This window comes from Tripterygium wilfordii, chromosome 4, assembly GCF_013401445.1.
Source record: "Tripterygium wilfordii isolate XIE 37 chromosome 4, ASM1340144v1, whole genome shotgun sequence".
Classification (NCBI taxonomy): Eukaryota; Viridiplantae; Streptophyta; class Magnoliopsida; order Celastrales; family Celastraceae; genus Tripterygium; species Tripterygium wilfordii.
The window spans coordinates 2,126,345-2,151,743 of NC_052235.1; the positions used below are offsets into that span (position 1 = coordinate 2,126,345).

The following is a 25,399-nucleotide window of genomic DNA, read 5'->3' on the forward strand; positions in this document are numbered from 1 at the left end:
AAGTATTTTTAAACACTCTTAAATATTTTTCATTGGTAATCGCATCGTGGGCTTGTCCTGCTTGTGGGGGCTTCACGCATATGGGTTTCGACCAAGTCCTAATTGTTACTAGGTTGGTGCCCGATTGCCCGTTGACTTGGTGACCCTAGTTTAAGCTCATTGAACCCTACGAAGAGTACACTGAGCCGAGTCGTTCTCAGTTAATGCAACAAAAAATCCCAATTTTTTTGGGGAAACATATTGGTTATCCACTAATTGCAAAATGAATACACAAACATTAATAACAACGAAATTAAAAAGAGCTGCCAAGTGTGCATTATTACAATTGGTCTGGACTTATGGGCATATTACTTCTGGGGAAAATTTTCTGGCCTGGTGCAAGTATGGCCAGAGGATCAAAACTGGCTTTTCTGTCAACAAATCTCCTCCATTGATTCCCAAAATGTCGCTTCCAATCCTCTCGTGATTTGTAGTGGGGGAGATACAACTTAAAATCAAAACCCCTCCTGCAGCATAATTGGACAATCTCTTGATTCTGAGCGACCAATTTCTCAATTGACGGAGGTTTAGGGTTTGGCGGAGTGGATCGGAGCAATGCCACTAGGTAGAAGATTTCTCCTTCAGGTAACACCACCGATGTCCGAGTGTCCCATCTGGCAAATCACAGAGAATTTTGATAAAATTAAGATGGAATTTCCCGACCAAAAAGCAAAAAAAAATAAAGTAAAGTTCTTTTTTCTTTGGTAAGCAAACAGGATGGGCGATCCAAATTTGGATACCTCCAACTCGAATATGTGTTTTAATCACCTCGGTCGAGGGGGTGGTTGGCAATTAAGTGAAGTTATTTCCTAACAAGAGGCCATCTCACAGAACTAAATCTGGGAGCCTGACTAGGGCAAATATAATTTGATGTCACTATATATATGTTCACACTTCACATCTGTCCATGCCAGGCCACCACAGAGAGAGGGCTATAAACATTTGGTCTTTTTCCTAAAATCCTAGCTGGAGCCCACAGACAAATTATGGTGTCATTATAGCTCTCGGTTGGCTAATAAATATTCTTGTCGTTTCTGCTGGCCAATTGATAGTTACATCACCCAATATCTCATTTTCCCTCAAAGATATAAATCACGAAAATGACATAAATACCCCTTCAGTACTTCCAGTGCAAGAGCAAGCAATAACTACACACACAAGCACGGCAGAGAAAAAAAAGTACCGTGTAGACCGTGTAGTTCATTTTTTCCCTTTACTCAATCACTGTGTGGGCCCACCATATATTTGTCCAAAAAGGTGTACTCCCTACCGACGACACCACCTAAACATGACGTGAAATGGCAAAAAATACCCAAATTTTACGGATTCACAAAGAAAGTGAAAAATCTTTACTGACGGATTTTGAGCTATAGTTTTGCGGGACCCACTTCGCTGACCCATTAAGTATAAAAAGATTTGACCTACCTTCCTTATCTTAACCGCTAGATTTAAATCTCCTAATCAAAACTAATCAGCATCTGATCAAAATAAATGGCTCAAGTGATCGAATTCTAGAAAGACAAGTGTAACAGGGTCCCACACAAATGCCCCTCAAGCTCAGACGTGGCGGACATGCAGCAAAACAAGAGTAAAAACCCAACCCAGCTAAATTAAGACGAGTGGAGGGGAGGGGGGGGTCGAAATAACAATTAACAAGTGGGCAGCACTTACTTGCTTCGCAGTAGAGGATAGACAAGTATGGGCCCACCAACACCATCCTTCAAAATCTCCTTGAACACCGCACGATCAAACTCTGCAATGTTTGATTTGGATACAAACAGGTTCAACCAAGGGTGCGGAGAGTCCCATACACCGTTGGCTCTCGCGTGCTCTTCTTGTCCCTTTACACGCAATAAGAAATCCACGTAACTTATGTCCACCTGGAACTTCAAGCCCCTGATAAATCCTAGCCGTTCAAGCAACGTACTCGCTATCTACACAATAATGAAATGAAGAAAAGTAAACGGGGTCAGAGTGAAGGGTAATAGCGTCATTACGGCATGACATCAACTCATACTAAAGTTAAATCCATGCGCTACAAGATTCCACAAAAATGACAGCGTTTTGGCCATTCTCATATTATAGTGCTGATTATCTGATGATGCATTGTTACTGTTTTAGCCCTGACATTGTAACCATTGTAGTCCTTGTTTACGATATACTATTCCAAACAAGAAGACACAAACAGCAGAGCTCAAGTACAGTGTCATTATCGTAATTAACAGATATTGTATGGGCATTTCTAGTACTTCGTGCTGTCAGAAAATCCAATGGAAGATACATTATACCTGTATAGTCAGTTTCAATTTACCAGTAAGTCTCGAACTGTATAATTCCCCTTATTTAATATAGATAATGATATTTTAATTGTGCGATGATGGAGAACGAGAACAGGCCATCCTCCATCGCCGAGGTTCGGTTCGTACACGTGTTCCGAGTATTGGGACTGTTTTGACTTTACCACTGTCCAGCACGATGCGTGGGACCCAAGTTCTAATTCAGGGTCAATTGCTTAAAGAAGGTCCCACTTAGCAACCACCCCTAGGTCAAAACTAAGGGTCCACACTTCCAAACTTCAAAACTCAGCAAAACACCCAAACATTCAAATCAACGGACAGAACTCGGTTAATTGCATTTCATTCTAATGAGATTATATGTATTCGATAATACGATAATGCTTACCGGGTCGACAGTGGAAGGGTGGTCACAGTTTCGGTAGTGTAGAGCCACTTCGAGGCAGTAGAGGACTGAGCCAGCGCTCCGAGGGAGACGAGTTGGATCGAACCGCTGCTTGGCGTCCAATTTCACTGAGGGCCACCCATCTACGGGGTCGTCACTATTCACAAAGACAAAACCTTCCACGTAATCAAACGAGTCCCCCTCGGGTAGACTCACAAGCCACTCAGAGTCCCGAGTGAAGTCGTCGAAATAGGCATACACCACCCTCATCCATCTCACCTAATCATCGTCATAAACAAACCACCAAATTACATTGCGTAGACGTATCTCCATGCAATTAAAACCCCACCAAAAGAAAATAAATACTGGTGGAGCAAGAGACAAAAGAAGCAGAGCAAGGACTGGATTTACCGAAATTACTTTTAAAATAAAATAAAATCGAAATTTGAATATTAATTAATGAAATTTAATTTACACACTCTACCATGTCAGGAGCTGGCTGTAGCAAAACAGTGGCTCTCGTTATGATACCGAACTGACCGAGACCACCAAGAGCACCAAAGAACAATTCCCGATTTTCAGATTTAGAGCAAGTCAATACGTCGCCGTTTCCCGTAACGACATCTAACTCTGTCACGTTTGACGATTGCGGACCAAACCGAAAGGCCTGGCCACTAACGCCGGCGTTAGACAAGGTTCCTCCAACCGTTAAACCGAGATAATCGGTCCATGACCGAGGAGCTAGATTATACTCAGAAACGCACCTTGTTAGCACATCTTCCCATAATGCCCCTCCGGAAACATCCACATACACAGCTCCATCAATTCTCCGAACGTCAAAGTTGTTTCGCTCTGTGGAACGCATGTCTAGGACGAGACCATGGTCCGCCATCGCCTGACCGTTGATTGAGTGCCCGTTCCCTCTGGCTGCCACCGTCAGATTAGACGACCGAGCTGCGGCTTTAACGACTCTCGCCACGTCATCCGTGTTTGAAGGTCGAATGAAGGCCAACGGCTTGAAGGCGTGCGTCCCGCCGAAATCTTTAGCAGCTAAACCGGTGGCGTCGAAATCGATGGTGCCTTGTAATTCTAGAGAGCCACATAGGGTGGAAACGTCGTCGTCTTGTCTTGATTCGGGTTCAGTCTCGTGCAAGAATCGCTCCAAATACGCTATCATCATTTCGTCGCCGGTGGAGTAAGGTATGGTATTGGTGGCTGTTTTCTAATATTTGGGGATTTTGTTTTGGAAGGTCAAAATTTGCCGGTAACTGTCAGTTTCTCTCTCTTTTGGTTCTACAACTTGTTTTTGCTGTTTATTGATTTTTGGAGGTGGGGTTTAAATAGCGGCTGATATGAAGATCTTGAGGATTATTTTAATTTTTTTAAAAAATAAAATATTGGGTTTAATTCTAATAATGACGTCAGCCTTGGCTTCAGTAGTTCAATTCATCATCTCTCTGTCTGCCACTTCCCCTTCCCCTTCCCCTTCCCCTTCCACTTCCACTTCCACATGTACATTATAAAAATCTTAAAAAATAAATTTGGAATTTTTTAAAATTTAATTTTGGATAAAAGTAGATTGATTATGTAGTTATTTACTTCTCACGAGGCCTCGTTTTACGCCTGGTTTTGGTATGAATGTCGTGGTGGGTGAAAATATTTACAACGATTAAAGATGAAGAATGAAGATGATTACGTGTCCCTACATCCACATTTTTTGTTTTTTGTTTTTTTTTAACCGGAGAGAAGGGATACGAACCCTAATCATCAAAATGATACATATCATTTTTATCACTCTAATTAGTAGCTCGGATGTTTCCATTTTTTTTTTTGTTGCTTCTAAGATTCATTTGAATGATTGGAAAGAAATTTAGGTGAAATTTTTATTTAACATGATAAGATAAGAGTGGACCGTTGTGCTAAATCATTTTTATTATTAAAATCTTTTTTTTTTTTTACCAAAATGCATTGACTTGCATAGATTGCCTGCACTTCTAAAGTCGAACAAGTTTTAAAAAAAAACACATGTTTAGTTAAAAACCTTGGCAAACAAATATTTTGTCATGAAAAAATGGATATATACAATAAATATACGGTTAAATCACGAATAACTCAGATGATACTCATGTGTATGATATCTTATATTAGTCTCGAGTTAAAATATTTTCATCCTCTTCTCTTGTAATAAAAAAAATATACGGCCGCGACTGAATATTGATTTCGACTTTTATATTCTGAATTAAACAAAAGAAAATAAAAGTCAGAACTACATTGAATTCAGTTCCTTTAACAAAACCGCCCGGGGCAGTTAGTTGATACAGTTCCTTAGACAAACTCACTCCCTTTTCTAGTATCAACACACAACATAAAATATTGGAAATGTTATTTGATTTAATTTTATTATTAGATTACAAATAAACCAAAAAATACAAATTTATTCGTTGACTGTTTATGTAACCGAAACCGGCCGGGGGGCAGGCAGTTGGCCGTTCAGGTTTATAACAAGCATCACCATATAATTCTCAAGTGTACCCTATGACCTTGAAACAATTAATTAAATAGTTATTATTACTTATATAATAAAATCTATATATAACATAATGCTTTGGACTTTTGTACTAATAGTTTAACATTGAAACAATATTGTGATTATTATTTCATTAAATTTATTGGGTTGAGACATTGCTTCCAAAAGATTTTTTATAAGTGTGTGTAGTTTATGTTGAAGGACATGTATAAGTCAAAAGCAACTCTTCAGCTAAGTGAAAAGTCAACTATTTTTAAGAATGAGTAGAGTATAATTTATGACATAATGGAACACCTGAACTAACAGAGAGTAGGAGCAGACCAAGAGAACACAACAACAACAATATTTATTTTTGAAACATGACAAGATTCATGCACCCCTCCCAAATTTAATTAATTATAGAAGTTGATCATTGGTTTGTTTTTTTTTTGGGGGGTTCATTTTTATTTTATTGTTGTATGGAAAGATTAAAAAAACAACAACAAGGGTACTTGGTTCTGCATAGGGGTGGACGTAATAATTTATTTCAAAAGTCAAAGTAATGTGGGGTTCGGAAACAGCACATCCATAAATTTTTTTGAGGTTATTTATTAATTATATCTTTAAAATCATAGAAAACAATACTAAAAATAAAAAAAAAAAGATTATAGAAGCGAAGAGATCCTATAGTGCAGCATGCGACTATAGATGCCGACTGAGAATCTAGAACTTGAGACTAAGAAGTTTAGAATAGAGTTGATTTCGTTGACCAAGGGGAAGAGAAGAAGACCCTTAATTTTACAGCACCAAATATTTGTGGGTAATCCGTAAATAAAACATTACTAATTTTTGTTTTGTTTTGTTTTGTGTATGTGATTTATGTTAGGTTTTGAGTGGGTTGAGTCAAAAATATTGTAATTGAGAAGAAGAACCCATCACTTTTATTTTTCTACAAATCCAAAAGTCATGTTCAATTTCATTCTTTTAAAGCTTATAATCAAGTGGGTTCTCAATTTCGTCTTCATTATTATTGCCACCCAGCCTTGAATTGCTTTATGCTGTTGCTAGGAGTAGTAGTGGTGTATATATATATGTGTGTATATATATATATAGGGAGGGTCCCGGAAGTTGCACTTTTTTCTACTTTTAACTTCAAAGAATCAAAGACCAAAACTCTCTTTTTTTTGATTTTGTTTCATGCATGATCTTCTTTAGATACAAAATTTGTCTTCTTCCCTTTTTGCTTGATTTATGTGGTTAGCTTAATCTAGTTCCAAGATTTGATGTAGATTCTGCCTGATTCAGATTGCATATACAATTTGTTTTTACTTTTGTTTCATACGATAATCAATGACTTGTTTGCTAATCAATGACTTGTTTGCTAGTTAGATTGCTAATTCTTTGTTCAAAGGCGGCAATATATAATTAGTTCTTGGTTTAGTTTACTTGATTGATGATAAAGACGCAATACACATCTTTTTGTAAATGTAACGTTTATTATATTAAAAAGTTGTTGTTTTTCCCCCTAGTATTTACATGGAAGCCGTAGCTCATACCTTTCGGATGTGTACTGGAAAAATTCATGGGACGATATAATATCCCACAATTGTTAGACTGTGAGTTGATCTCTACATATAATAAAGAAAATTTTCCGTTAACCCTAATGAGTTGGTCGAATTGGTTCCTAACATTTCAATATTAATTCGAAGCCTCTCTCCAATATATTTCGGGGTCATACTCGCTGATAAAATGTCGGACCATGTATTGGAAATTTTCTCACGATATTAAAATAAAGAGTAACTTTTTCTATTGCTCAAATATGCACCTGATTTAATAAATTTAATAAACAAACTCTTTAATATCTAGAAGATATGATTTCATAACTAGGCAAGATCAATGCCATATAGAATAGATTTTTGTATTTCATATTCCCAGCTTAATTATTTGAACAGATTTTTGATTAGATATTGGTGCTGGGTAAACAGGAGATTACGATGCGGAAATTAGGTATGATGCCATAGAGATCTTATGGAAAATGAGATGAACAATTGATAATCTTAAACAAAATACCAAGTTGTACTGCCTCGTCATTATTTGTTAGGAGAAAATTGAAACTAGTAAAGCCAAAAGTATAATTAATCATTGTATCTTTTGACCAAATCTGTGCATAATGATAGATCTTGTAGGGTATTGTTCCAGTTGGATATATATATATATATATATATATCATATCTCTGTTTCATATGTTGAAAAGGCACTACAAAATCTTGCAGTTGAATATGAGAACCTAGAAATCTCTTATTACGTCAACAATTACCAAGTCCAAAGAGGCAAAAACACAATTTTCTTTAACTAAAACAGATTTCTCGTGGAAAATGATGTTAACTAGATTGCATGTTTGTTATCTAGAAGTTCAATCAGGAATTCGAGGATCCTTATCTTCAACGTTGTTTTCATATGGGTCGCAGGTTAGGTGTTCGACGAATTGCCCGTGTGATGAGCTTCACTGTCTATTCTCTAGTACCATCATTATTTTCCAGAGATGTTCATTAATGTGATGATTTTGCAAATCTTTTATACTAGGTCACTATATGAGTGCCCGGGCCTGCTGTAATAAAATTACAACAGGTCCCACTGTAATGTATTTTATGGATAGTAAAAAATTTTATTTTTATTTTTAAAAATCATAAATATATAGTATTTTTCATAACGAATCCAATAGTATATTTTTTGTTTGAAACAAAAATCAAATTCATCGTGATCAAGACATCGAATATTTTGAGTTTATATCTGATGGTCTAAAATTGTCGTGTCATTTTCATGTTGAATTTGATTTTTGTTTTTAACAAAAAATATATTGTTGTATTGCGATGAACACTACATATTTATAATTTTTAAAAATAAAAATAAAAATTTTTAATACCAAAAAAAGATATTACAATGGGGCCAGTTGTAATAAAATTACAGCTTTATTACAGCAGGTCCCGGGCTTCCATCACTATATATGTTGGTTTAAAATAACAATGGAGATTTATAACTGAATAGTGTTACAGGTTCAAACCACGGAAACACCCTCCGGATTAAAATACCTTTTAGCTTCTCAAAGTGAAAAGCAAGTGTAATCAACCATCTACATTTGGCACACTTTTCTCCTTCCAAAGTTGAGACTCCAAGTTGTAGAAGATCCACAAGAGGGTTTTGTGGAGGCTTCCCAATATGACCGTGGTTGGGTCTACCACTATCAATCTAGAACTTGTTCCAACCCCAAGTGAGACAAAACTTCTCCTGTTATTTCAAAAATTCAATCATTAGAATCGCCAATTTCACAAAGCAATAATATAGAATCAATAGATCTAGCGATAATGTTGTACCATTTGATGGAAGAACCGGGATACACGTGGAGCATTTTGGCAACTTTTGCAAGGTGGGTTTGGACCATGCTTCCTTCTCCTTCCAGGATTTCCAAATTTCTTTCACCTCATCATGACATACTGAATAACTACTGCAAATCACAGTCCTTGCGGATCGGATCATCCATATAATATACAAAAAGAAACTCCAGATATTTGAGATCTTTCTCTTTGAATGAGATCTCAATTCCAGCGACGGTTTCATTAGATATCTTACAACTAGAATCCCTCTTTTTTCCGATCCAGTTCCTCCACCACCGCGAACTCCAGTTAGATTCAGGCATGATACACTTTTTAGTTATTGGGAGAACCCAAGTACTCACAGTTGTGGACAGATCCTTGTCCAAAATAAAGATTTCAAACAAACTTTAACCTATTCGTTAATGGGCCAACTATTAATTTGGCAATAGCATAGGCCGCAAGAATAGATTATGCGTTCAAACGCCTAGTCACTAATTCGTAGTAGCCCCAAAAAATTGTTGAGCAGGACTAGTACGGGCCGAAATGAAACAGGCCCCAAATATTATATAACAGGCCCACTAAAAGCACAAGGCAATAAATATTTTAACACCAGAATAGATGGGGGCCGCGCGAACGCAGGCCCCCACTTCCACAAATAACGACGTAGGCTCTCCCTCAGTGGGGAGACCTTAGAGCAGTACCCCTCCTATGTGCAATGGAGGTTACTGACCTAGGCCATGGGCCTTCATGATCACCCATTGACCCCGTCCAGGTAAGTATGTTTTAAGGAGGCTTCAGGGTGCATTTTGTAGTGCACTTATGTCTAAACCTATTTGGCGTTTTCGATGTGGGATTTTGTGCATATGGTATTCAAACGGAGCAACAAGTACTTTCATAACTACAGTTTTCCCTAATCTTTTTTAAAGAAGTTCATGATACATTAGTTGATTGCTATCACTCAGCAGGACACAATCACATATTACGTATTTTTGATATGTGCCTTGAGATTGATCATACTACAAGAGAGAAGATTCTCAAATTTAAAATGATCAAGAGATATTGTAAGTTACATAAATTCATAATATTGATTCTAGCTGCTTCAATTCTGGATCTAAGATTTCAGGATTTGTATCTTCTTCCAGGGTTCTGTAGGCATCGGCCGCAGCCCTCCCTTTATCAAAAATGTCAGACGGGACAGTTTTGAGAAGGCTGAAAAATGTAAAGCTCGTTAAGAAATGAAGCCGTCATGAGGCAATAGGCATGCAAAAATTGTGGCAAAAAAGAAGTGAAATAACACACGGTTCCCCATATTACCTGTCCAGTGCATTGACTGCGACACCAATCTTTGCCTTCATTTCATTGACTGATGCTTCTGGATCATTTCTGGACGCATGCAGCAGTAACGAATCAAGCTCTTCCAAGGCTCTTCAACATTTTCAAAGCTATTCGTGTCAGTCAATTTTTTTGACATAAATTCCTGGAACTTGCAATATCAAACAAAACCAGGTTGTCTTTATTGTTCACCACCTAGGCAGCTAGGCCATTCCATTGATAACTATGGATGAAGTATAATATCTAGCAATATATGATGGAAAATGAACTCTCAAGAGTTTATTGCCTCAGTGGAATTTCAAAGCATGATCATGCTAGCTGGTCAGAATCTCCAGTTTCATAGGCAAACACTTTATGTACACCACATAGTCTCGCATAAAAGAATTGGGATAGACAGCTCGTACACCTCTAAACTAGATTACTATGTGCAACTATGAATACATTTCTTAAGAAACTGAAAATGCCTATAGTTTTTTTTTAACATGCCTATAGTGATGGATATATTTGTATATACATATGCTAAGGTCTTGCAAGTAGCTGAAAGATTATGAAAAAACCATATCAAGAAAGCAGTAATGGTACCTGAGACATTGATCAACATCATTGTTTGGAGTGCTACCTTTTCCAGCATCTGATGCATATTGTGCTACCTAAAATTCCGAAGAAAATATCCAAAACTTAGGAACTCGTGTACACAAAAACTGTCATAAAGAAAGTAAATTTGAGAATGTAGCACAATACTCTAGGTAGTTTCTATTTTATCATAGAATCTATTATGAGATCAATCGCAGTATCTAAACCAGACAGCATTGGTCCTACAAGGTTAAAGAAAAGTATGCACCTCTAGACCAAGAAAACTACATCATGAGCATGTTTCCCTATAGACAAACATTAAATTTCCTTTCAGTTGGTCATGAATATTTTGTTGATTTTAAGTCATTCTACTCAAAAGGACTACCAGACACAGATTTATCTTCTAGATGTAGATTTTCCTTACCAAAAGTTATCAGAAAATGAAAACCAAAAAAGGAATAAAATGAATAATACTGTAAAAAAAAAAAGCCTCTACTTACAGCACGAATGTTTACACGGAAGGATGCGAATGGTCCGGAACGTAATAGCGATCGGCAGGTAGCAAATTGAGGTTGATCAAGCTCTAGGGTTTTCTCTGTAGTAGCAAAAAAGATAGAATATAAAGCATTAAGAGAGGTAAAACATTTTTGTGGCACAACCAGTCAAGTCATCTTTTTCTTCTTCTTCTTCGCTTTTTTTTGTTGGCATTCTATCAGCCGATGATTGATGAAGGAACTTTATCAACCACACATGTGAATGTTGAAGGAAAGTGATAGAGAATCCTCAGCAAAACTACCAAAGTGGGATGGGGGCATAAATGTTTCAAAACACCACGTTTAAAAAATATTTGCATGACCTGATAGAGAAATAAGAGGATAAAAAGGATCTTCATAATTTTCAAAGCAAAAGGCTAGCAAGAATGTGCATTCCGAAATTTGCTTGCGGATAAAACATCTGGTTCAGCAACTTCAAAAAGAGATAAGAAGAGGAGCAATGCTTAAACGGTTAAACCCCATAGTTAAGAAGCAATATATACATTGTCGTAATTACATTGTTAGATGATGAGCAAGCAAGATATCACTGGTTGTTTGCAAGCAGGGAGGAAACTGGAAAGCAGTCAAACTGCTCTTAGATTCTCAAAGACGATAAAAAACCTCTGATAGCTCCATCAATATTACCTAACACAGATAAACTATGATACAACAACTAGAAAATATCATCATCTCCTGCTTTTATAGGCTAAGTTAGGAACAAATATGAAACGAAGTGAGGAAAGTACCTAGGTCCTTAATCTCTATCTGAGTCAATATAATAGCAGGCACATAAGCCTCAAGCGGATCAAGTTTTTTCCTGTAGACAGTACAATAGCAGCAACAATTAGTTTTTATGCAAATGAACTAGATAGCCAAAAGAACATCCCAACAAGCCAGTGAAAAAAAGAAAATCTAAAGCACCATCCTAATCCATCTTTATATCTATTGAAATTGGCCATACAAAAAGAATGTTTCCTTATTTAATTTCATTCATAAACAGTGCAAATTGAAGCTAGTAGTAATAAACTAGGCAAAAACTTTGGTAGTCTGTAAGCAATCTTCAAAAAACAACGATTCAAAGTTCCGTTGATGATACAACATTAACCATAACCTCTTTAAACACAATGTATTGATGCATAACACATTTAGTGGTAAGACTCCAAAGAATTGTCCACACAAACGGGTCGGGAATGCGGACAAATTTTCTGTACCTAGCCAAACAAACACAATTCATAAGATTAAACCTAAACCCTAAACAATCATCAATTAAGAATTGCTTCTATAGATAGCCACTACACATTACCTTTTCACGTACTTGTCAAAAAAGCTTCCAGCAATAGCATCTGCAAATCAAGGATATCAAAACTCCGATGATATTATGTGTGTGTCTATAGATATATAATCAACATTAATATGCCATACAAAAAAAAAACATTTAACATAAAATTCAGGTTTCCACTTCCGATTTCTGTGAAAGAAAAGCCAAGGGAAGGTGCGTACTGTCCGGGATAAGGAACAAAGGCGAGAGAACGAGAGAGATGGAGACCAATCGCCTACTCTCGAGCCATTTAGGGAGGTACGATGCGCACCTCACTTTCGCGTACTTAGTGCCTTTCGCGAGGGAAATTGGAGAGGGACAGCGTTGCAAAGGCGAGGAAACGAAAGGCCTGGTGCTAACTTGCGCAGTGCTGCCAAGTATATCCATTACGGCACATAAGACCCGTTTTACTTTGCAGCGGTGTTTTTCCCGGCGACGTAGTTGTGGACAGGATACAGTTGCAGACAAACGCGCGACTTATCCGGTTTTTTTTTTTTTTTCCCTCTTTTTCTTTTTTGCCCGCCTCACAAGAATGGGCAGGTCGAAATTACTTACTTGTCCTACCCGTTTCCATAAATTCTCGTTAAATTTTGCAACCAGATCCCTGTATTTGGGACGTTGTATAGTTTCAAAATCTGTTAAGACACCCTCGTTAGTTTCAAAACTTACAAAATAACACGCTATAGTTTCAAAACCCACAACCACATCCCTACTAAATACTAATGTGATTTTTTTCGTATATATAAAAAAGGCTTAATAAATTGGATTCAAGTCTCCTACTTCAAAGTTCAAACCCTTCCAATTTTCTCTTTTATTGCAGATTAGTGATTCAAAGTGTGTTTTTGAAATTGGAATCCCTCGTGTGCTTGGGATAATTACCTATAATTGGCTAAAAAACCTTGTTTCGAAAAGATTAATATCCGTAAAATTTTGTTTGAACTTGGTGAACTAAATTTTTTGTCTTTGATAAACGAATGTGACAATGACATAAGCAATAGGATTACAAATTCTAATAAGAAACAAATTTCTCAATGGTATTTCAAAAAAACTGCTAAGTTGGTTTCATTTTTTTCGATTGGTAAGGTCAAAAAACTCACTGATTCCCTGATGTATTAGTAGATTGAACTAGTTACTAGATAACGATTGTTCTAATGACTTGTATAGAACAAATAGTGAGTTACAGTGGACCTCTCTAACGCTTGAGTCAACTTGAAGGTTATCTAAAGATTGAAAGTGCTCTTTAGCTCAAAGCTCTCTGTTTACTAGTAATAAAAAGTTGTTAATATTGAAATTTAGAGAATAAATTATGATTATTTGGCATGAAGGCTGCTTTTTATATGATCTTGAAGTAAGAAAATGTTTATCCCATTATGATTCTTAGGAGAGTTTCACGAGGGGTGAATATTTTTTCTTCATTTCTTGATAGGAGTTTGATTCCTTAAGGGTTTCAATTTTCTTAGGCGTTTAATTATAAGAGGGTTTAAAATATGAGTTATTCGGGTGCTGTTTGCGTTGTTTGACAGCTCTGTAGGAGCTTGTTCAGCACCTCAACAACATGTTTGCACGGCATATTGGTGCCACGTTTCATACCCCATTGTCACGCGTCTTTATACTAATGGAGGGTATTTTGGTATCATAATCTATATTTAACCAGTTTGAACTTTTTAAAATCCCCCACCTTTTCTGTATAGGCTAAACTATCATTTATGTCCTCGAACCATTCATGTTTTCTCGATTCTATCCTTAAACTTTGAACTCAGTTATTTCTATCCTCGAACTTTCAATCTTTTTCCATTTCTATCCTGCGGCACACTTCCGGTGAGATTTTCACCGGATTTTGCTGATGTGGCTTCAAACTCCGAGAAATTGTACATATGGACATGGTGATGTGTCATAAAAATCAAATTTACTTGAAAACAAATTCAAAAATAAAATAAAAACTGTTTAAAAAAATTGGAGGTTTTTTTTAATTTCATTTCACGTGTAAAAAGTTGATTAAAGATAATAAAAAATATTTTTTTTTACTTATCATCAAGCCACATGTACAATTTGACAGAGTTTGACTGCCACATCAACAAAGTCCGACGGAATTCTCATCGGAAGTATGACTCAGGACAGAAACGGAAAAAAGATTGAAAGTTTAAGGATATAAATAGCTGAGTTCATAGTTTAAGGATAGAATCAAAAAAATATGAATAGTTCAAGGATATAAATGATCCTTTAGCCTTTCTGTATATGTTACTCCAAATTATCCATAACAAATCTTATGAAACAACCAATGGTATAAATGTAATTGACTTGATAAGTCATAAGTCACAGAGGCTTGAACCGTTGGACCCGGTTGGAGATCCTCACTCTATCAAATCAACCCGAGGACCCGGTTGGTGGCATGTGGGCAATTATTAACCAGATCGTACACATACTAGTAAAGCAACCGAACTGAAGCAGACATACTACTGACTCGCTTCCATCTGAATCATCTCCGATTCATCCGAAATCTCTGTCTGTACAGACCAGCAACAATGGCATTTCCAAAGGCTCCGTGGTTCCTTTTAGTCCCTCTCCTTTTTCTCTCTGCTTCTGCCATTTCTCCAAGTAAGCCTTCTCCATTTTTTCACTTCATTTACGCATTCCTCTTACACGTAGAAGTTCAATAACTGCATTGCTTGCATATACGATCCAATTGTGTTAAAGAACGTGGTGTGTTACAGATTCGGAAAAAACTCTCAGTAGTAGTAGATGTTTGATCTGCTTGACAAAATCTAGTTAGTTTGATTTCATTTTCGTTTGTCTGAAGTAGGCGATTGTATAACATGATGGGGACTAGATCTCTGGATGTAAATCAAATTCTTGTTTCCGTTGACATCTTTGATGCTATGTTGAGAATTTAATGATCTGATTTTCTGTATTTTGTTTCTATTTTGATTTTCTTCTGATTGTTGATAGGGTTGTAGTGCTCATCTTTTGTTCTATACTTCTTACTCAAAATGAAAGAGAGGGAGTTGAAACTTTTTTAGACTTTGCTTAAAAGGGAAGGGAGAATCATTTTGGGCATTACTATTTCCTTTCCTTTTCGTGAGTACCTATTGGAGCAATAAATGTTTTGACAATTAACCAATTAAGTTCCATTTCACAAATAGCATTCTATGTATCCGTGTACTGTCGGCTTTGTAAATTGGGCGCTGTTAATTTTTTGATGGTGTAATATTTTTGACGGAAAGATGAACTTGTCTCTCCCACCTAAAGCTAAGATTTAGAAAGAATTCATTGTGAACTTGGAATTATCTGATTCTATACTAAAGAAGATAAAACTATATCTTTCTAAATGGGGAGTTTCTGTATTGATACTATGTAAAGGAAGAAGGTTATGTTGATGTCTATTACCTACTATTGCTTAAGAAGAACAAATTTCTGAAGAAACAAAGGGGTTATGCCGATCAGGAAAACTGGACCACATCATAGGCTAAAATAATATTTGCGAGCCAAGTAGACGGGTAGTCCACTTCCTGCATTTTATGCCCCTTCTCAACAGGGGGACAGTCAGGACAGGGCTATATGGTGTCAAAAAAGTCCTTGAAAATTAGTATTATCAGTTTAGTATAAATGATCAATTTGGGTATTAAAGTCCAGGGGATATGGGTGTTCAAGTCCAGGGGACCATTCCCTTTTATGATGCATGGGCTACGGTTCATTCTGGATTTTATTATACAACACTCCGCATTTCAATAGGAACTCAAATCCGCCAGCTAAAAGAGGGGTTTAAGTGGACAAGATTCATAGGAAACTTTTGATATGCTTTTGAGTCATATAGGGGTCACTTCACTCTTATGTCACCGATATGTTCAAACACGTTTCCCTTTCACCTCAGATTCCAGTTGAATCACGGTTGGACTTTCTGCAGCACCACACTCTCGTACTTTATTTGTCTCTCTCCTTAACAGTAAATTTTTTGGAATGTGGCATAGGAGGGGAGCACGAGATGAGAGTGCATTGCATAGCCTGAGAGTAGCAAACATTGTTGTTCTTGTGAATTTTGGGTACTTGTTGAAGACAAACTGGTTGCTTTTCTTTTGTTCTTCGTGAGCTTTGTAAGTAACCGATTCAGTGACAGTGGGGTTGAGTGATACTAAGAATGGGTTTTACGATAAGTGCTAAGTAATATGCTTTGAAACTGTCTCCCAGGGAAGTTTTCTGTTTCGTCATTGCGTGGCCTCCTTCTACTGGCTCTCTGGGACACATATATATCATGATATGGAAACTGTTACCAGAGTGTATCCATGATATAACCAAAATGTTGATGTTAGACATTTATTTATCTTTCCTGACTTGAATCTTGCATTTCTTCCTCAGAGATGTCATCCTAATAAAGTAAAACACTGTTTTATGTTCTAAAGCATGCTTTTTGTGCAGGCTGCTTTTTTACTTTCACTGGCTTGGCCTCTAATGAGCACCTCTCTCCCCTTTTTATTACCTATTGAACAGGTGTAATAAAGGAAACCAATAACCCTGCGGATCAATTGGTGGCTGCTCTTAATGACAACAGAACTGTGCACAAATCATCATCCCTCTATGACAACCCAGGCCTGGCCTGTCTTGCTTTGCAATACATAAAAGCATATGGAGGTGATTGTGGTGCGGTGGATGCCAAGAAGCCTGCTGAATCAGAATTTGCTGAAACTTTTGCCCCAAACTGTGGTATTCTAGCTTCAAGTCTTTCTCCAATCACTGGCCGTTTGCTTGGCTGCCAGTCCAAATATGTTACTCCATCTAAAGCATTCTCTGACATCTTGATGGAAAACAGTAAGGGCTTAGAAATTCTGTACGATAAGAATCACACTGAAGTGGGAGCTGCGGTGAGTGGTTCTGATGGCGGGGGTCCCTATTTCTGGTGCTTGTTATTCAGCAACGGCAAGCGTAACAGTAGCTTTGCTTTTGAGGAAGGTGTGGCTAAGATCTCAAGGCCTGGGTGCTTTAGTGGTGCCAACGACGAGTGCAGTGGTGCTAGTGGTTGGCCTCAGCGATTTAGTCTATGGTCATTAGCTGCAACAACATTGATGGCAGGGGTCTACGCCTTTGGTTTATGATAATCTTTTCTGAGAAACTGAACTGTTCCAGTTGATGGGTCTCTTTTTCTTGCACCACATCAATTCGTTTGGTGGTTGTAATCTGATATCTATTCATTATTTTTCATTTCACGATTGAGTGTAAGAGTAACAGAGAGCGATGATCCGAGTCATATTTAGTTTGGTGCCTTGTGAACCTGAGTATGCTCAGGGAGAAAAACTTTTCTCTTACAATGGCACTGCAGGTGATCACTGTTTTTTGATTTTTTGAGGACTTTCTGATGTTCTTGAATTATATTTTTATGCTATGGTCAACCCGTTTAGGCCACTCCATCTAACAATTACTTGTATTTAGCAATTGCACCTGTCGATCCTTTCTGTACGGAAGAAAGTGTTGAAGAAACTAAACTGGTTTTTAGTTAATTAGCCAAAAATATGACACTATTAAACAGAGGCCAAGTTCACATCAAAATGCATGTGATATATGTAATTGATATGCATGTGAACTTCTTGAGAATGCGGTGCACGGGTCGGGGATTCACTCAATCTGGATAGGTTCAAAGATTATGTCTTGGAGAGATTCTCACGAAAAAAAAAAATACTAGATTATCATGTTGTTAAAAAAACGTGCACTAATATACCGAAACTGTAGTAACCGAATACATTGCATCCAGAGTCGAGCTCAGCTCATGCACCTCCTCTCGTTCCAGCTGGGTTTGAATGTTTGACGCGTGACATGTGTCGGCTTTATCATGAAAATTGTTTATAAGAATTAAAAGGAAAATAAAATGTAAGAAAAATAATATAAAAAAAAAACCTTTCAAATGGCGGGCGCCGTGAAATTACACAAAAAGTACTTGGGTCAAGCGGGAAAATATAAAAGAGCGACTGAAGCGTGAGCTGGTACGGCCTATGGGGAATGCCAATCAGGAAATTTCGAAGCAGACTCCAAAAGCGTGAACTCTCCTAAAAAACTTTCTTCGGATGAGATAGAATTGCAAGAACGGATGGAAATCGAAGAGGACGCAGAGGACGAGAAGGGAATCGAAGAGAGTTCGACGAGCCATCGTCCTGGCTTACAGAATGATTTGATGGATCTTGATCTGAATCTGCCAGCTGAGGAGGCACAGAATGAAATCCAGTTTCAATATCATCCCCAATTCAATGCTAAGTTTCTCGAGATTCAAACAGAAAACGTTCAACTAGTTCATAACAGGGCACATGATGTTTTTTCAAATCTGATTGTGCTAGATGAGGAGGATTTACATGAAACAGCGTTTCCAGATCATCCCCGATTCAGCGGAAGGTTTCCCGAGAATCAAACAGAAAACAACCTAATGATGAGATACACCACTGAAGAGAAGGGCAAGGCCAAAATTGACGATTATCAGGTCTTGATTGATACTAATGATGGTAAGACGATTATTATTCTTGATTCGGATGATGGAGAAGAAGAAATTGAAAACCAAGGCACAGACAACTTAAACCTAAACCTTGGCCTCGAGCAGAATGTGGACTTCATGGAGCTTGATCTCTTTAATGATGGCGTAAGGGATAATACTGAACCTGTGGAAGTTGTGCCACCGGAAGTTTTGGCTCGGAGGGCTTGGCATTTGGAATGGGAGAAGCAGGGGAGAGTTCAGACAGCACGAAGACTTGCACTTCCCGAAGAGCAGAGTGACGACGAACCGCAGGAAAAGAAACTACTACCAAGGGAAAATCATGATGAAACCAGTGAATCTCCTTTTTCAATAGCAATGGAGTCAATTAAGAAGCGGAATTCGATCAGAAAACCACAGTTGAAATGGGTGCCTAAAAATAATAAGGGGTCTTCTAATATCAAGAGACGCAATATTCCTTCTCTTTTGGAACTTAGTTTGAATGCTCTTGCTGAGAACTCTGAGGCAATTGTGTCGCTTAAACTTGTCCCAGATTCATTGAGGCACAAACTTAGTCAGCGAGTATGTGATTCCAGGAAAATGGATGCTCAGTTTTTTGAACTTCTTACAAGGGAATCCCCAACTGAAATACGTGTAAAGAATAGTTCGCAGATAACTGAAGAGGAGCTCACCAGAATCTTTCTTAATTGTGACACTCAGAAGTTGACTGTGAGTGACTTGATCATTGCCTTTCCATATCTTACATATGATTTCCTTTGTTATAAAGTGGCATCTATATGATTCTTGTCATTCTTGATAGTGCATGGATTGTATGGATGTGATATTCTCTTCTTCTTTTTTGCATATTTTAATAACTCTGAGTAAACGACTGTCTTCATAAGGTTCAATACACACCCATGAGTGATTGCCTGAAGCATATTTATTTTAGTATGTGCAACAATGTCTAGGAGTGCAATTTGGAGGAGGTCACAAGTTCAATTCTTGAAAACAACTTCTCACATATTATGTGCAGATAAGGTCTGCGTACATCCTCCTCGTCCTATAAAAATAGTTGACCAAATTTGTTTTCAAGATTTTAAATGAAAGATTGGTGACATGCTTTCACCATTATCCTCCCTGTCCCAGGAAAATATTTGACAGAATATGTTTTCTAGATTTTATATGAAAGATTGTTGAGAGGCTTTCACCATTGTCTTTTTAAACGATGGCCAAAATAGAAATTGTAGACTCATTCTTGAAGATTAGCTTGCTTCTATGACTTTGTAAGGATTTAATAAATGTTGGAACCACTTGAGAAATTCAACCACTACATTGTGGTCAGGATTTTAAACTCAAAATTTTCCAATTGATGTTTCTTCTATCTATCCACCCAAAGGACTGTTAATTCAATGTCGTTGGCGTCATCAGCATGACTCTTATTTGTGTGAGGCAATTTCTTTCTGCCGCATTAAAATGGTTTCGTGCCATTAAATTTCTTAAGATGTGACAACATTGAATTCTGTTTTCTGGGATTTGGAGCAGGTGCTACAACTTGACCTTTGTGGACAATGTGTGCCTGATCATGTCTTAGGGAACACCATAGCCCGGTCACAAGGCAGCCTTCCTTCCTTACTTACCATCTCTCTAAGGGGTGCATATCGTTTAACAGATGATGGCCTACCTTCAATAGGTGTTTCTGCTCCTGTGCTCCAATCCATAAGTCTGACCCAGTGCTCATTTCTCACCTTTCGTAGCATCAACCTTGTGAAATTTTATTTTGAATCTAGCTTGAGGGAGCTGTGCATAGATTATTGTGGGAACATTGACGCGATGAGAATTTTACCTGCCCTGAAGGAAATCAAACATCTAGAAGTGTTGTCAGTGGCAGGCATTGAGACTGTTTCTGATGATTTTGTTGTTGGAACAGTTGAAGCAATTGGCCGAAACTTGAAGGAGCTTGTTTTTGCTAATTGTGTGTAAGTTTTTCTCTAATTTTTTGTTTCAGTTTGCAAATAAAAATAGATGCTTGACATTTTTTATTCAGCTTTTTAATATCTTTTTAGTGGTAATGGCATTTCTGATTGTATGCAGGGCATTGACTGATATATCAGTTAAACTCATCGGGGAAAACTGTTCCAAACTCTATTCTCTTGATCTTTCGTACTTGGATAAGTTGACTGATTCAGCGCTAAAATATCTTGCCAATGGTGGTTGTTCAATTCGTAAACTCAACCTTTGGCACAATCGTTTCAGGTTTTTTCCCCTCCCTTTAATGCAGCTTTGTGACTTGTTTTGTTACTCACATCATCCACTCATGAATCAATTAACTACAGTATATTGTTCATTCTTACCAAGTGTGTTTCATTGCTTCTCATCTATATGATAGTTTCCGTTGTGAAATATCCAAACTAGCTTTGACTGAGGGAGTATCAGCCATTTTACACATGGCATTGGAAGGAAGGAGAATGCCATGGTTGCTATAAATAGTTGACTAGAAAACAAAGCTTACAGTCATAACATAGTTTATAATTGATTGTCAAGGAAAGTTAAGGAAATCCAAGCAATAGTTTGAGATTTGCTCGACCAAAGTAATGGTCTTCCTTCTCCTCTTTCTGGGCTCTGGGTTTCAGCTTATTTATTTTCCAAAATCTTGTAAACCTATATCAGTTTATATGTCCCATGTAATTATAGTAGGTCTTAATCTATATGTGACAGTGATGAAGCAATTGCTGCTTTTCTGGAAGTCTCCGGCCAATCTCTGCATGAACTTTCTCTGAATAATGTTAGAATGGTGAGACCTCAACTTCCTTGAGAAGTTTAAATTTTTGCCTTCCTTTCCTTTATTTCGATTTAAAGAACGGGAAAGCATTAGTCTCCTAATTTGCTTTCCCGGTTTTAGTGTGTCAAAAAAGTTTAATAGGCTAAAGAAAAGCTGCAAATACTTCTTGATCTCTCTCCTAAGATGATCCATAGCTTTTGCTGAATAGGAAATTCTCTAGCTTAATTAAGAGCAGAGATTATGAGTGAGAAGCCAAGAGTCTTGTAATATGGTCTTTTTCTGAGCTCAGGTAGAGAGCACGCTCTCTCTATGATTTTTAACTGTTGAGCAATGATGCATTACAGGTCGGTATCAACACTGCCATATCAATTGCCAAATATTCTAAAAATTTGTCGACTTTGGATTTGTCGTGGTGCCGCAAACTATCGGATGAGGCATTGGGATCTATTGTAGACAGCTGCGAATCTTTGAGGCTACTCAAATTATTTGGGTGTTCCCAGGTGAGGATACTCAATTCGAAGTCTGTTCCATTCAAGTTTGAAACTAAATCTGTTACAAGTCTATACCTCAGAGCAATGTTCATATCTGCAAACATGCTGATTTTGGAAAATTAAGCACCCCTTTATCTTGTTAAATTTTCATGTTTAAGTGCCTTCCACCTTCTCGGAGTTTGCCTAGTTTAGAAGTTTATTTCTGGCATCCTAAGTTACCTTGCTCTGCTATTGCCTAATGCCTGTTAAGACGTTTTATGCTTAGATAAATTATGGCAGTTGAATCTGTGTTCCCTTTTTGTTATATATTATACATAATACATCCCCGAAACTGAGACGTTTTGCGTTTTTCTTGTAGATTACAAATGTGTTTCTGGAGGGCCACTCTAACTCCCTGGTGCAAATTGTTGGATTGAAAACTACACCGTTTCTGGGACATTTGGATTCAACTCAAATCCAGGAGGCTCCATTGCGCTATCCGCCCTCACCTGATCACCAAAATTTGGATCAACCAGATAGTTGACTCTATGGGGCAACTTCCCTTTTACTGCTTTGGAGAGGAAAAGCTCTCTCTCGGTATTTATTCTCTTCAGGATGCACCCGCTTTTCTACCGTCAATACAAAAGAAAGGAAATAAAACATTCATCTCATTGTGATTGCCAAATAGAAGAGCTTCAGTTCTACCAAACATTCTTTGGCGAATTGACACAAGATGTGGAATTCACCGAAATAATACATTATGGATCAAATGTTACTTATTATACTGGGTCTTTTTTTTTTTTTTTTTTTTTGGGATCCAAAACAGTGAAAACATACTTATTTCAGTAAGGTATTACCATCTGTGATATGGTGCTTTTGTCATATGATGTTAGACCTGCAGAACTTCAAAATATTCTGGTGAGGCCTTCAGCTACAGAATTTGCATTTTTAGTTCGATGCCCTTTCGACTATTGAGACACGTGGTTGTTTGCAAACAATAATGTCTGTTGCTGATCAGGATGTGTCGTATAAGTTAAAGAAACTCATGACAGCGCGAAACCGAAGTCCCTGCTACCAGATCTAGGAGAAATTGAGATTCAAATCGAAACGGAGGGACAGTATTTTTCTGAAGAGTTGGATTTTCATTGAAAAACAAGGGTAGAAATCGAAGCCAAGCGATGGAGCTGGGAAGGTCACGGATGAAATTTTGTGGACACAGAACGGGCCTAAGAAACAGATTTTGGACCGAGCGCATCATACAGGGCTGTATAATCCTTGGGCTACACATTTTGGGTTCTCTGTGGAAGCCTTCATAGCCTTTGGAGAGGCGGAGACACCGAGGGAAAGAAGATAACGGTCATGAATTTGGATATGGTGCCATGGTCTGGAGACGAGAGATCCTTCACGTACTCGTTTCGTATACCACGTGGCAGGTATTCATTCGATGGTTTCATGCCCTGCGGGTCAAGGCGAATTTCTGAGAAACGGCGTCCTCTGTAAAGGGTATTTCCAATTTGGACCGTTAATTGGTGACAGCGTGGCACTCCTTGGGCATTTTGAACCATGACGAATCAAATCAAATCAACGCGCCAAATAGTCTCCCTACGACGATAGGATATAGAGGGTTGACGTGTCATATTTCACCTTTCCTTCACCAAACGGTCACAAATCACATTGTGGGTTGTCGCTTCTCTCCCACGCTATGCTAAATCTTGAAATCTATACACAGTTCTCTCTCCCTCTCGAAATTGGACGATGACGACTGGTCTATTGCATCTTCCTCTTTCTTCTAACCCTAATTCCTGCTTCAGTTATGTTACAGACACCTTTTTTGCACTTCGACTTCAATCACCGCCTCCAACAGCGAAGCCATCACTCTCCCTTCGGAGAACGACTCCGAATGATCGACCCCCAACGTCCCTGTCTCAAACTCCCTCGAAACTAATCCCCAACTAGAGAATTCACCATTGGAAAGTTTAAGCCAGTCCACCCACTCACCGATTCTCCTCGATTTGACGGGGATGATGTGTGGTGAGTGCGTGTCCCGAGTCAAGTCGGTTCTCTCCTCGTACAACCGAGACTGCGGCTGTACGTTTGAAGCCGGAGGCTGTGGAGAGCGAGGTTGCGGACGACTTTGCCGAGAGTCTGGCGAGGAGACTGACGGAATGTGGCTTCGAGAAATAAACGAGGGTTTCGGGAGTAGGAGTGACGGAGAATGTGAAGAAGTGGCGGAGATTGTTAAGATGAAAGAAGAGTAACAGGAGTTGCTTGTAAAGAGCAGGAATCGCGTTGCGTTTGCGTGGACTTTGGCTGCTCTTTGTTGTGGATCCCACGCCTTGCACATTTTGCACTCTTTGGAGATTCATATTGCTCACGGTAACTGACGCTTCTATTGGATTAGAGTAATATCGAAATATGTCACGAATTACTCGATTATGGTGATAGTCTTGTTCTTAATAAAACAAATACTAGTCTGTTTCTTAACAAAGATGTTGAGAATGAACTATGATTCAAAAACTGAGAAAATTAATCTTAACATTGAACTTGGGAGTTTGTAGTAACGATGATAATTTAACAGTCTGGTTTCAACTTGATTTGCTGTGATTTCTGTAGGATCATTCTGGGAAGTGCTGCATAATTCCTATGTAAAAGGTGGTTTTGCTTTGGGAGCTCTATTCTGGCCAGGAAGAGGTTAGTTGGTACCATTCTGGTTTAATTGTCTTCTCCATTATGTGAAGCGAACCAAATCTTTTATGAGTTTTCAGCATTCCAGCCCGACTTGTGTTTTGTAGTGTTTAATTAATTTTTTTTTTGGTGCTATCTCAGAGTGCATGGTCTTTCTGCTGCTCGAAACCATAATAAATCATAATATTCTGCAAAACCTTAGCATTTTCATCAGTTTCCATAACTTGCTTGAGGTTAACTTGTGGCTTTCTACCGTTAATGAGTAGAGGCCTTTGCCTGGGGCAGTTGCATATTTGGGACCAATTACTCAGCATGCTTGGCATGATTTGCATGAAAACTGCCCAAGTGAAGATTCACGAGAAACCATTATTCTTCTTGGAAACAAACTCTCACAAGTATGTTTTGTATTTCTTCTTCCATTTTTTTTGGGTAATCACGTATGTTTTCTCCTAATATCGTTTTTCCATTCCATTTTATATAACCCTTGCATCCAGGGGTTTTTTTTTTTATTGGATTGAAGATTATCACATTTACTGAGTTGCCATTTGATATACCTTTGCATGTTTTATGTTCTATGGAAATTGTTTCCTACCATTTTTTTTGTTTTCCCATGGGGGGATCCATCTTGTGAAGATTCTTTATTTAGAAAGTATAAGATCAACATCATGCATT

The 25,399-nt window shown here is 37.9% G+C and overlaps 4 protein-coding genes and 1 non-coding gene across 6 annotated transcripts; 2 read left to right on the forward strand and 3 right to left on the reverse strand.

Moving 5' to 3' along the window:
* Window positions 1-222: 222 nt before the first annotated feature.
* On the reverse strand, window positions 223-4,029 carry LOC119996053 (cytokinin dehydrogenase 7). The gene is made up of 4 exons (XM_038842554.1): window positions 3,203-4,029; window positions 2,722-2,997; window positions 1,711-1,973; window positions 223-653 (listed from the first exon to the last, which is right to left on the reverse strand). Exons 1-4 carry the CDS (start codon window positions 3,896-3,898, stop codon window positions 320-322), a joined length of 1,569 nt encoding a protein of 522 aa, XP_038698482.1. The 5' UTR covers window positions 3,899-4,029; the 3' UTR covers window positions 223-319.
* Window positions 4,030-9,213: 5,184 nt separating this feature from the next.
* On the reverse strand, window positions 9,214-9,375 carry LOC119998016. The gene has a single exon (XR_005468148.1). It is a non-coding gene; the product is annotated as a U1 spliceosomal RNA (small nuclear RNA).
* Window positions 9,376-9,484: 109 nt separating this feature from the next.
* Window positions 9,485-12,860, reverse strand: LOC119996433. The gene is made up of 7 exons (XM_038843066.1): window positions 12,534-12,860; window positions 12,337-12,376; window positions 11,780-11,850; window positions 11,001-11,095; window positions 10,510-10,577; window positions 9,910-10,020; window positions 9,485-9,804 (listed from the first exon to the last, which is right to left on the reverse strand). Exons 1-7 carry the CDS (start codon window positions 12,736-12,738, stop codon window positions 9,672-9,674), a joined length of 723 nt encoding a protein of 240 aa, XP_038698994.1. The 5' UTR covers window positions 12,739-12,860; the 3' UTR covers window positions 9,485-9,671.
* A 1,917-nt stretch (window positions 12,861-14,777) lies between these two features.
* LOC119996374 lies at window positions 14,778-17,753 on the forward strand. Its single transcript, XM_038842970.1, has 2 exons — window positions 14,778-14,946; window positions 16,834-17,753. The coding sequence occupies exons 1-2, from the start codon at window positions 14,874-14,876 to the stop codon at window positions 17,433-17,435; spliced, it is 675 nt and encodes a 224-aa protein (XP_038698898.1). The 5' UTR covers window positions 14,778-14,873; the 3' UTR covers window positions 17,436-17,753.
* A 553-nt stretch (window positions 17,754-18,306) lies between these two features.
* On the forward strand, window positions 18,307-22,860 carry LOC119997206 (DNA repair protein RAD7-like). Of its 2 annotated transcripts, XM_038844074.1 has the most exons (6): window positions 18,308-19,522; window positions 20,336-20,769; window positions 20,885-21,046; window positions 21,509-21,584; window positions 21,917-22,072; window positions 22,422-22,860. In XM_038844074.1, exons 1-6 carry the CDS (start codon window positions 18,422-18,424, stop codon window positions 22,584-22,586), a joined length of 2,094 nt encoding a protein of 697 aa, XP_038700002.1. In that variant the 5' UTR covers window positions 18,308-18,421; the 3' UTR covers window positions 22,587-22,860. The 2 variants fall into 2 exon arrangements, with proteins under 2 accessions (XP_038700003.1, XP_038700002.1); XM_038844075.1 differs by lacking the exon at window positions 21,509-21,584 and having other exon boundaries at window positions 18,307-19,522.
* The last annotated feature ends 2,539 nt before the right edge of the window (window positions 22,861-25,399 follow it).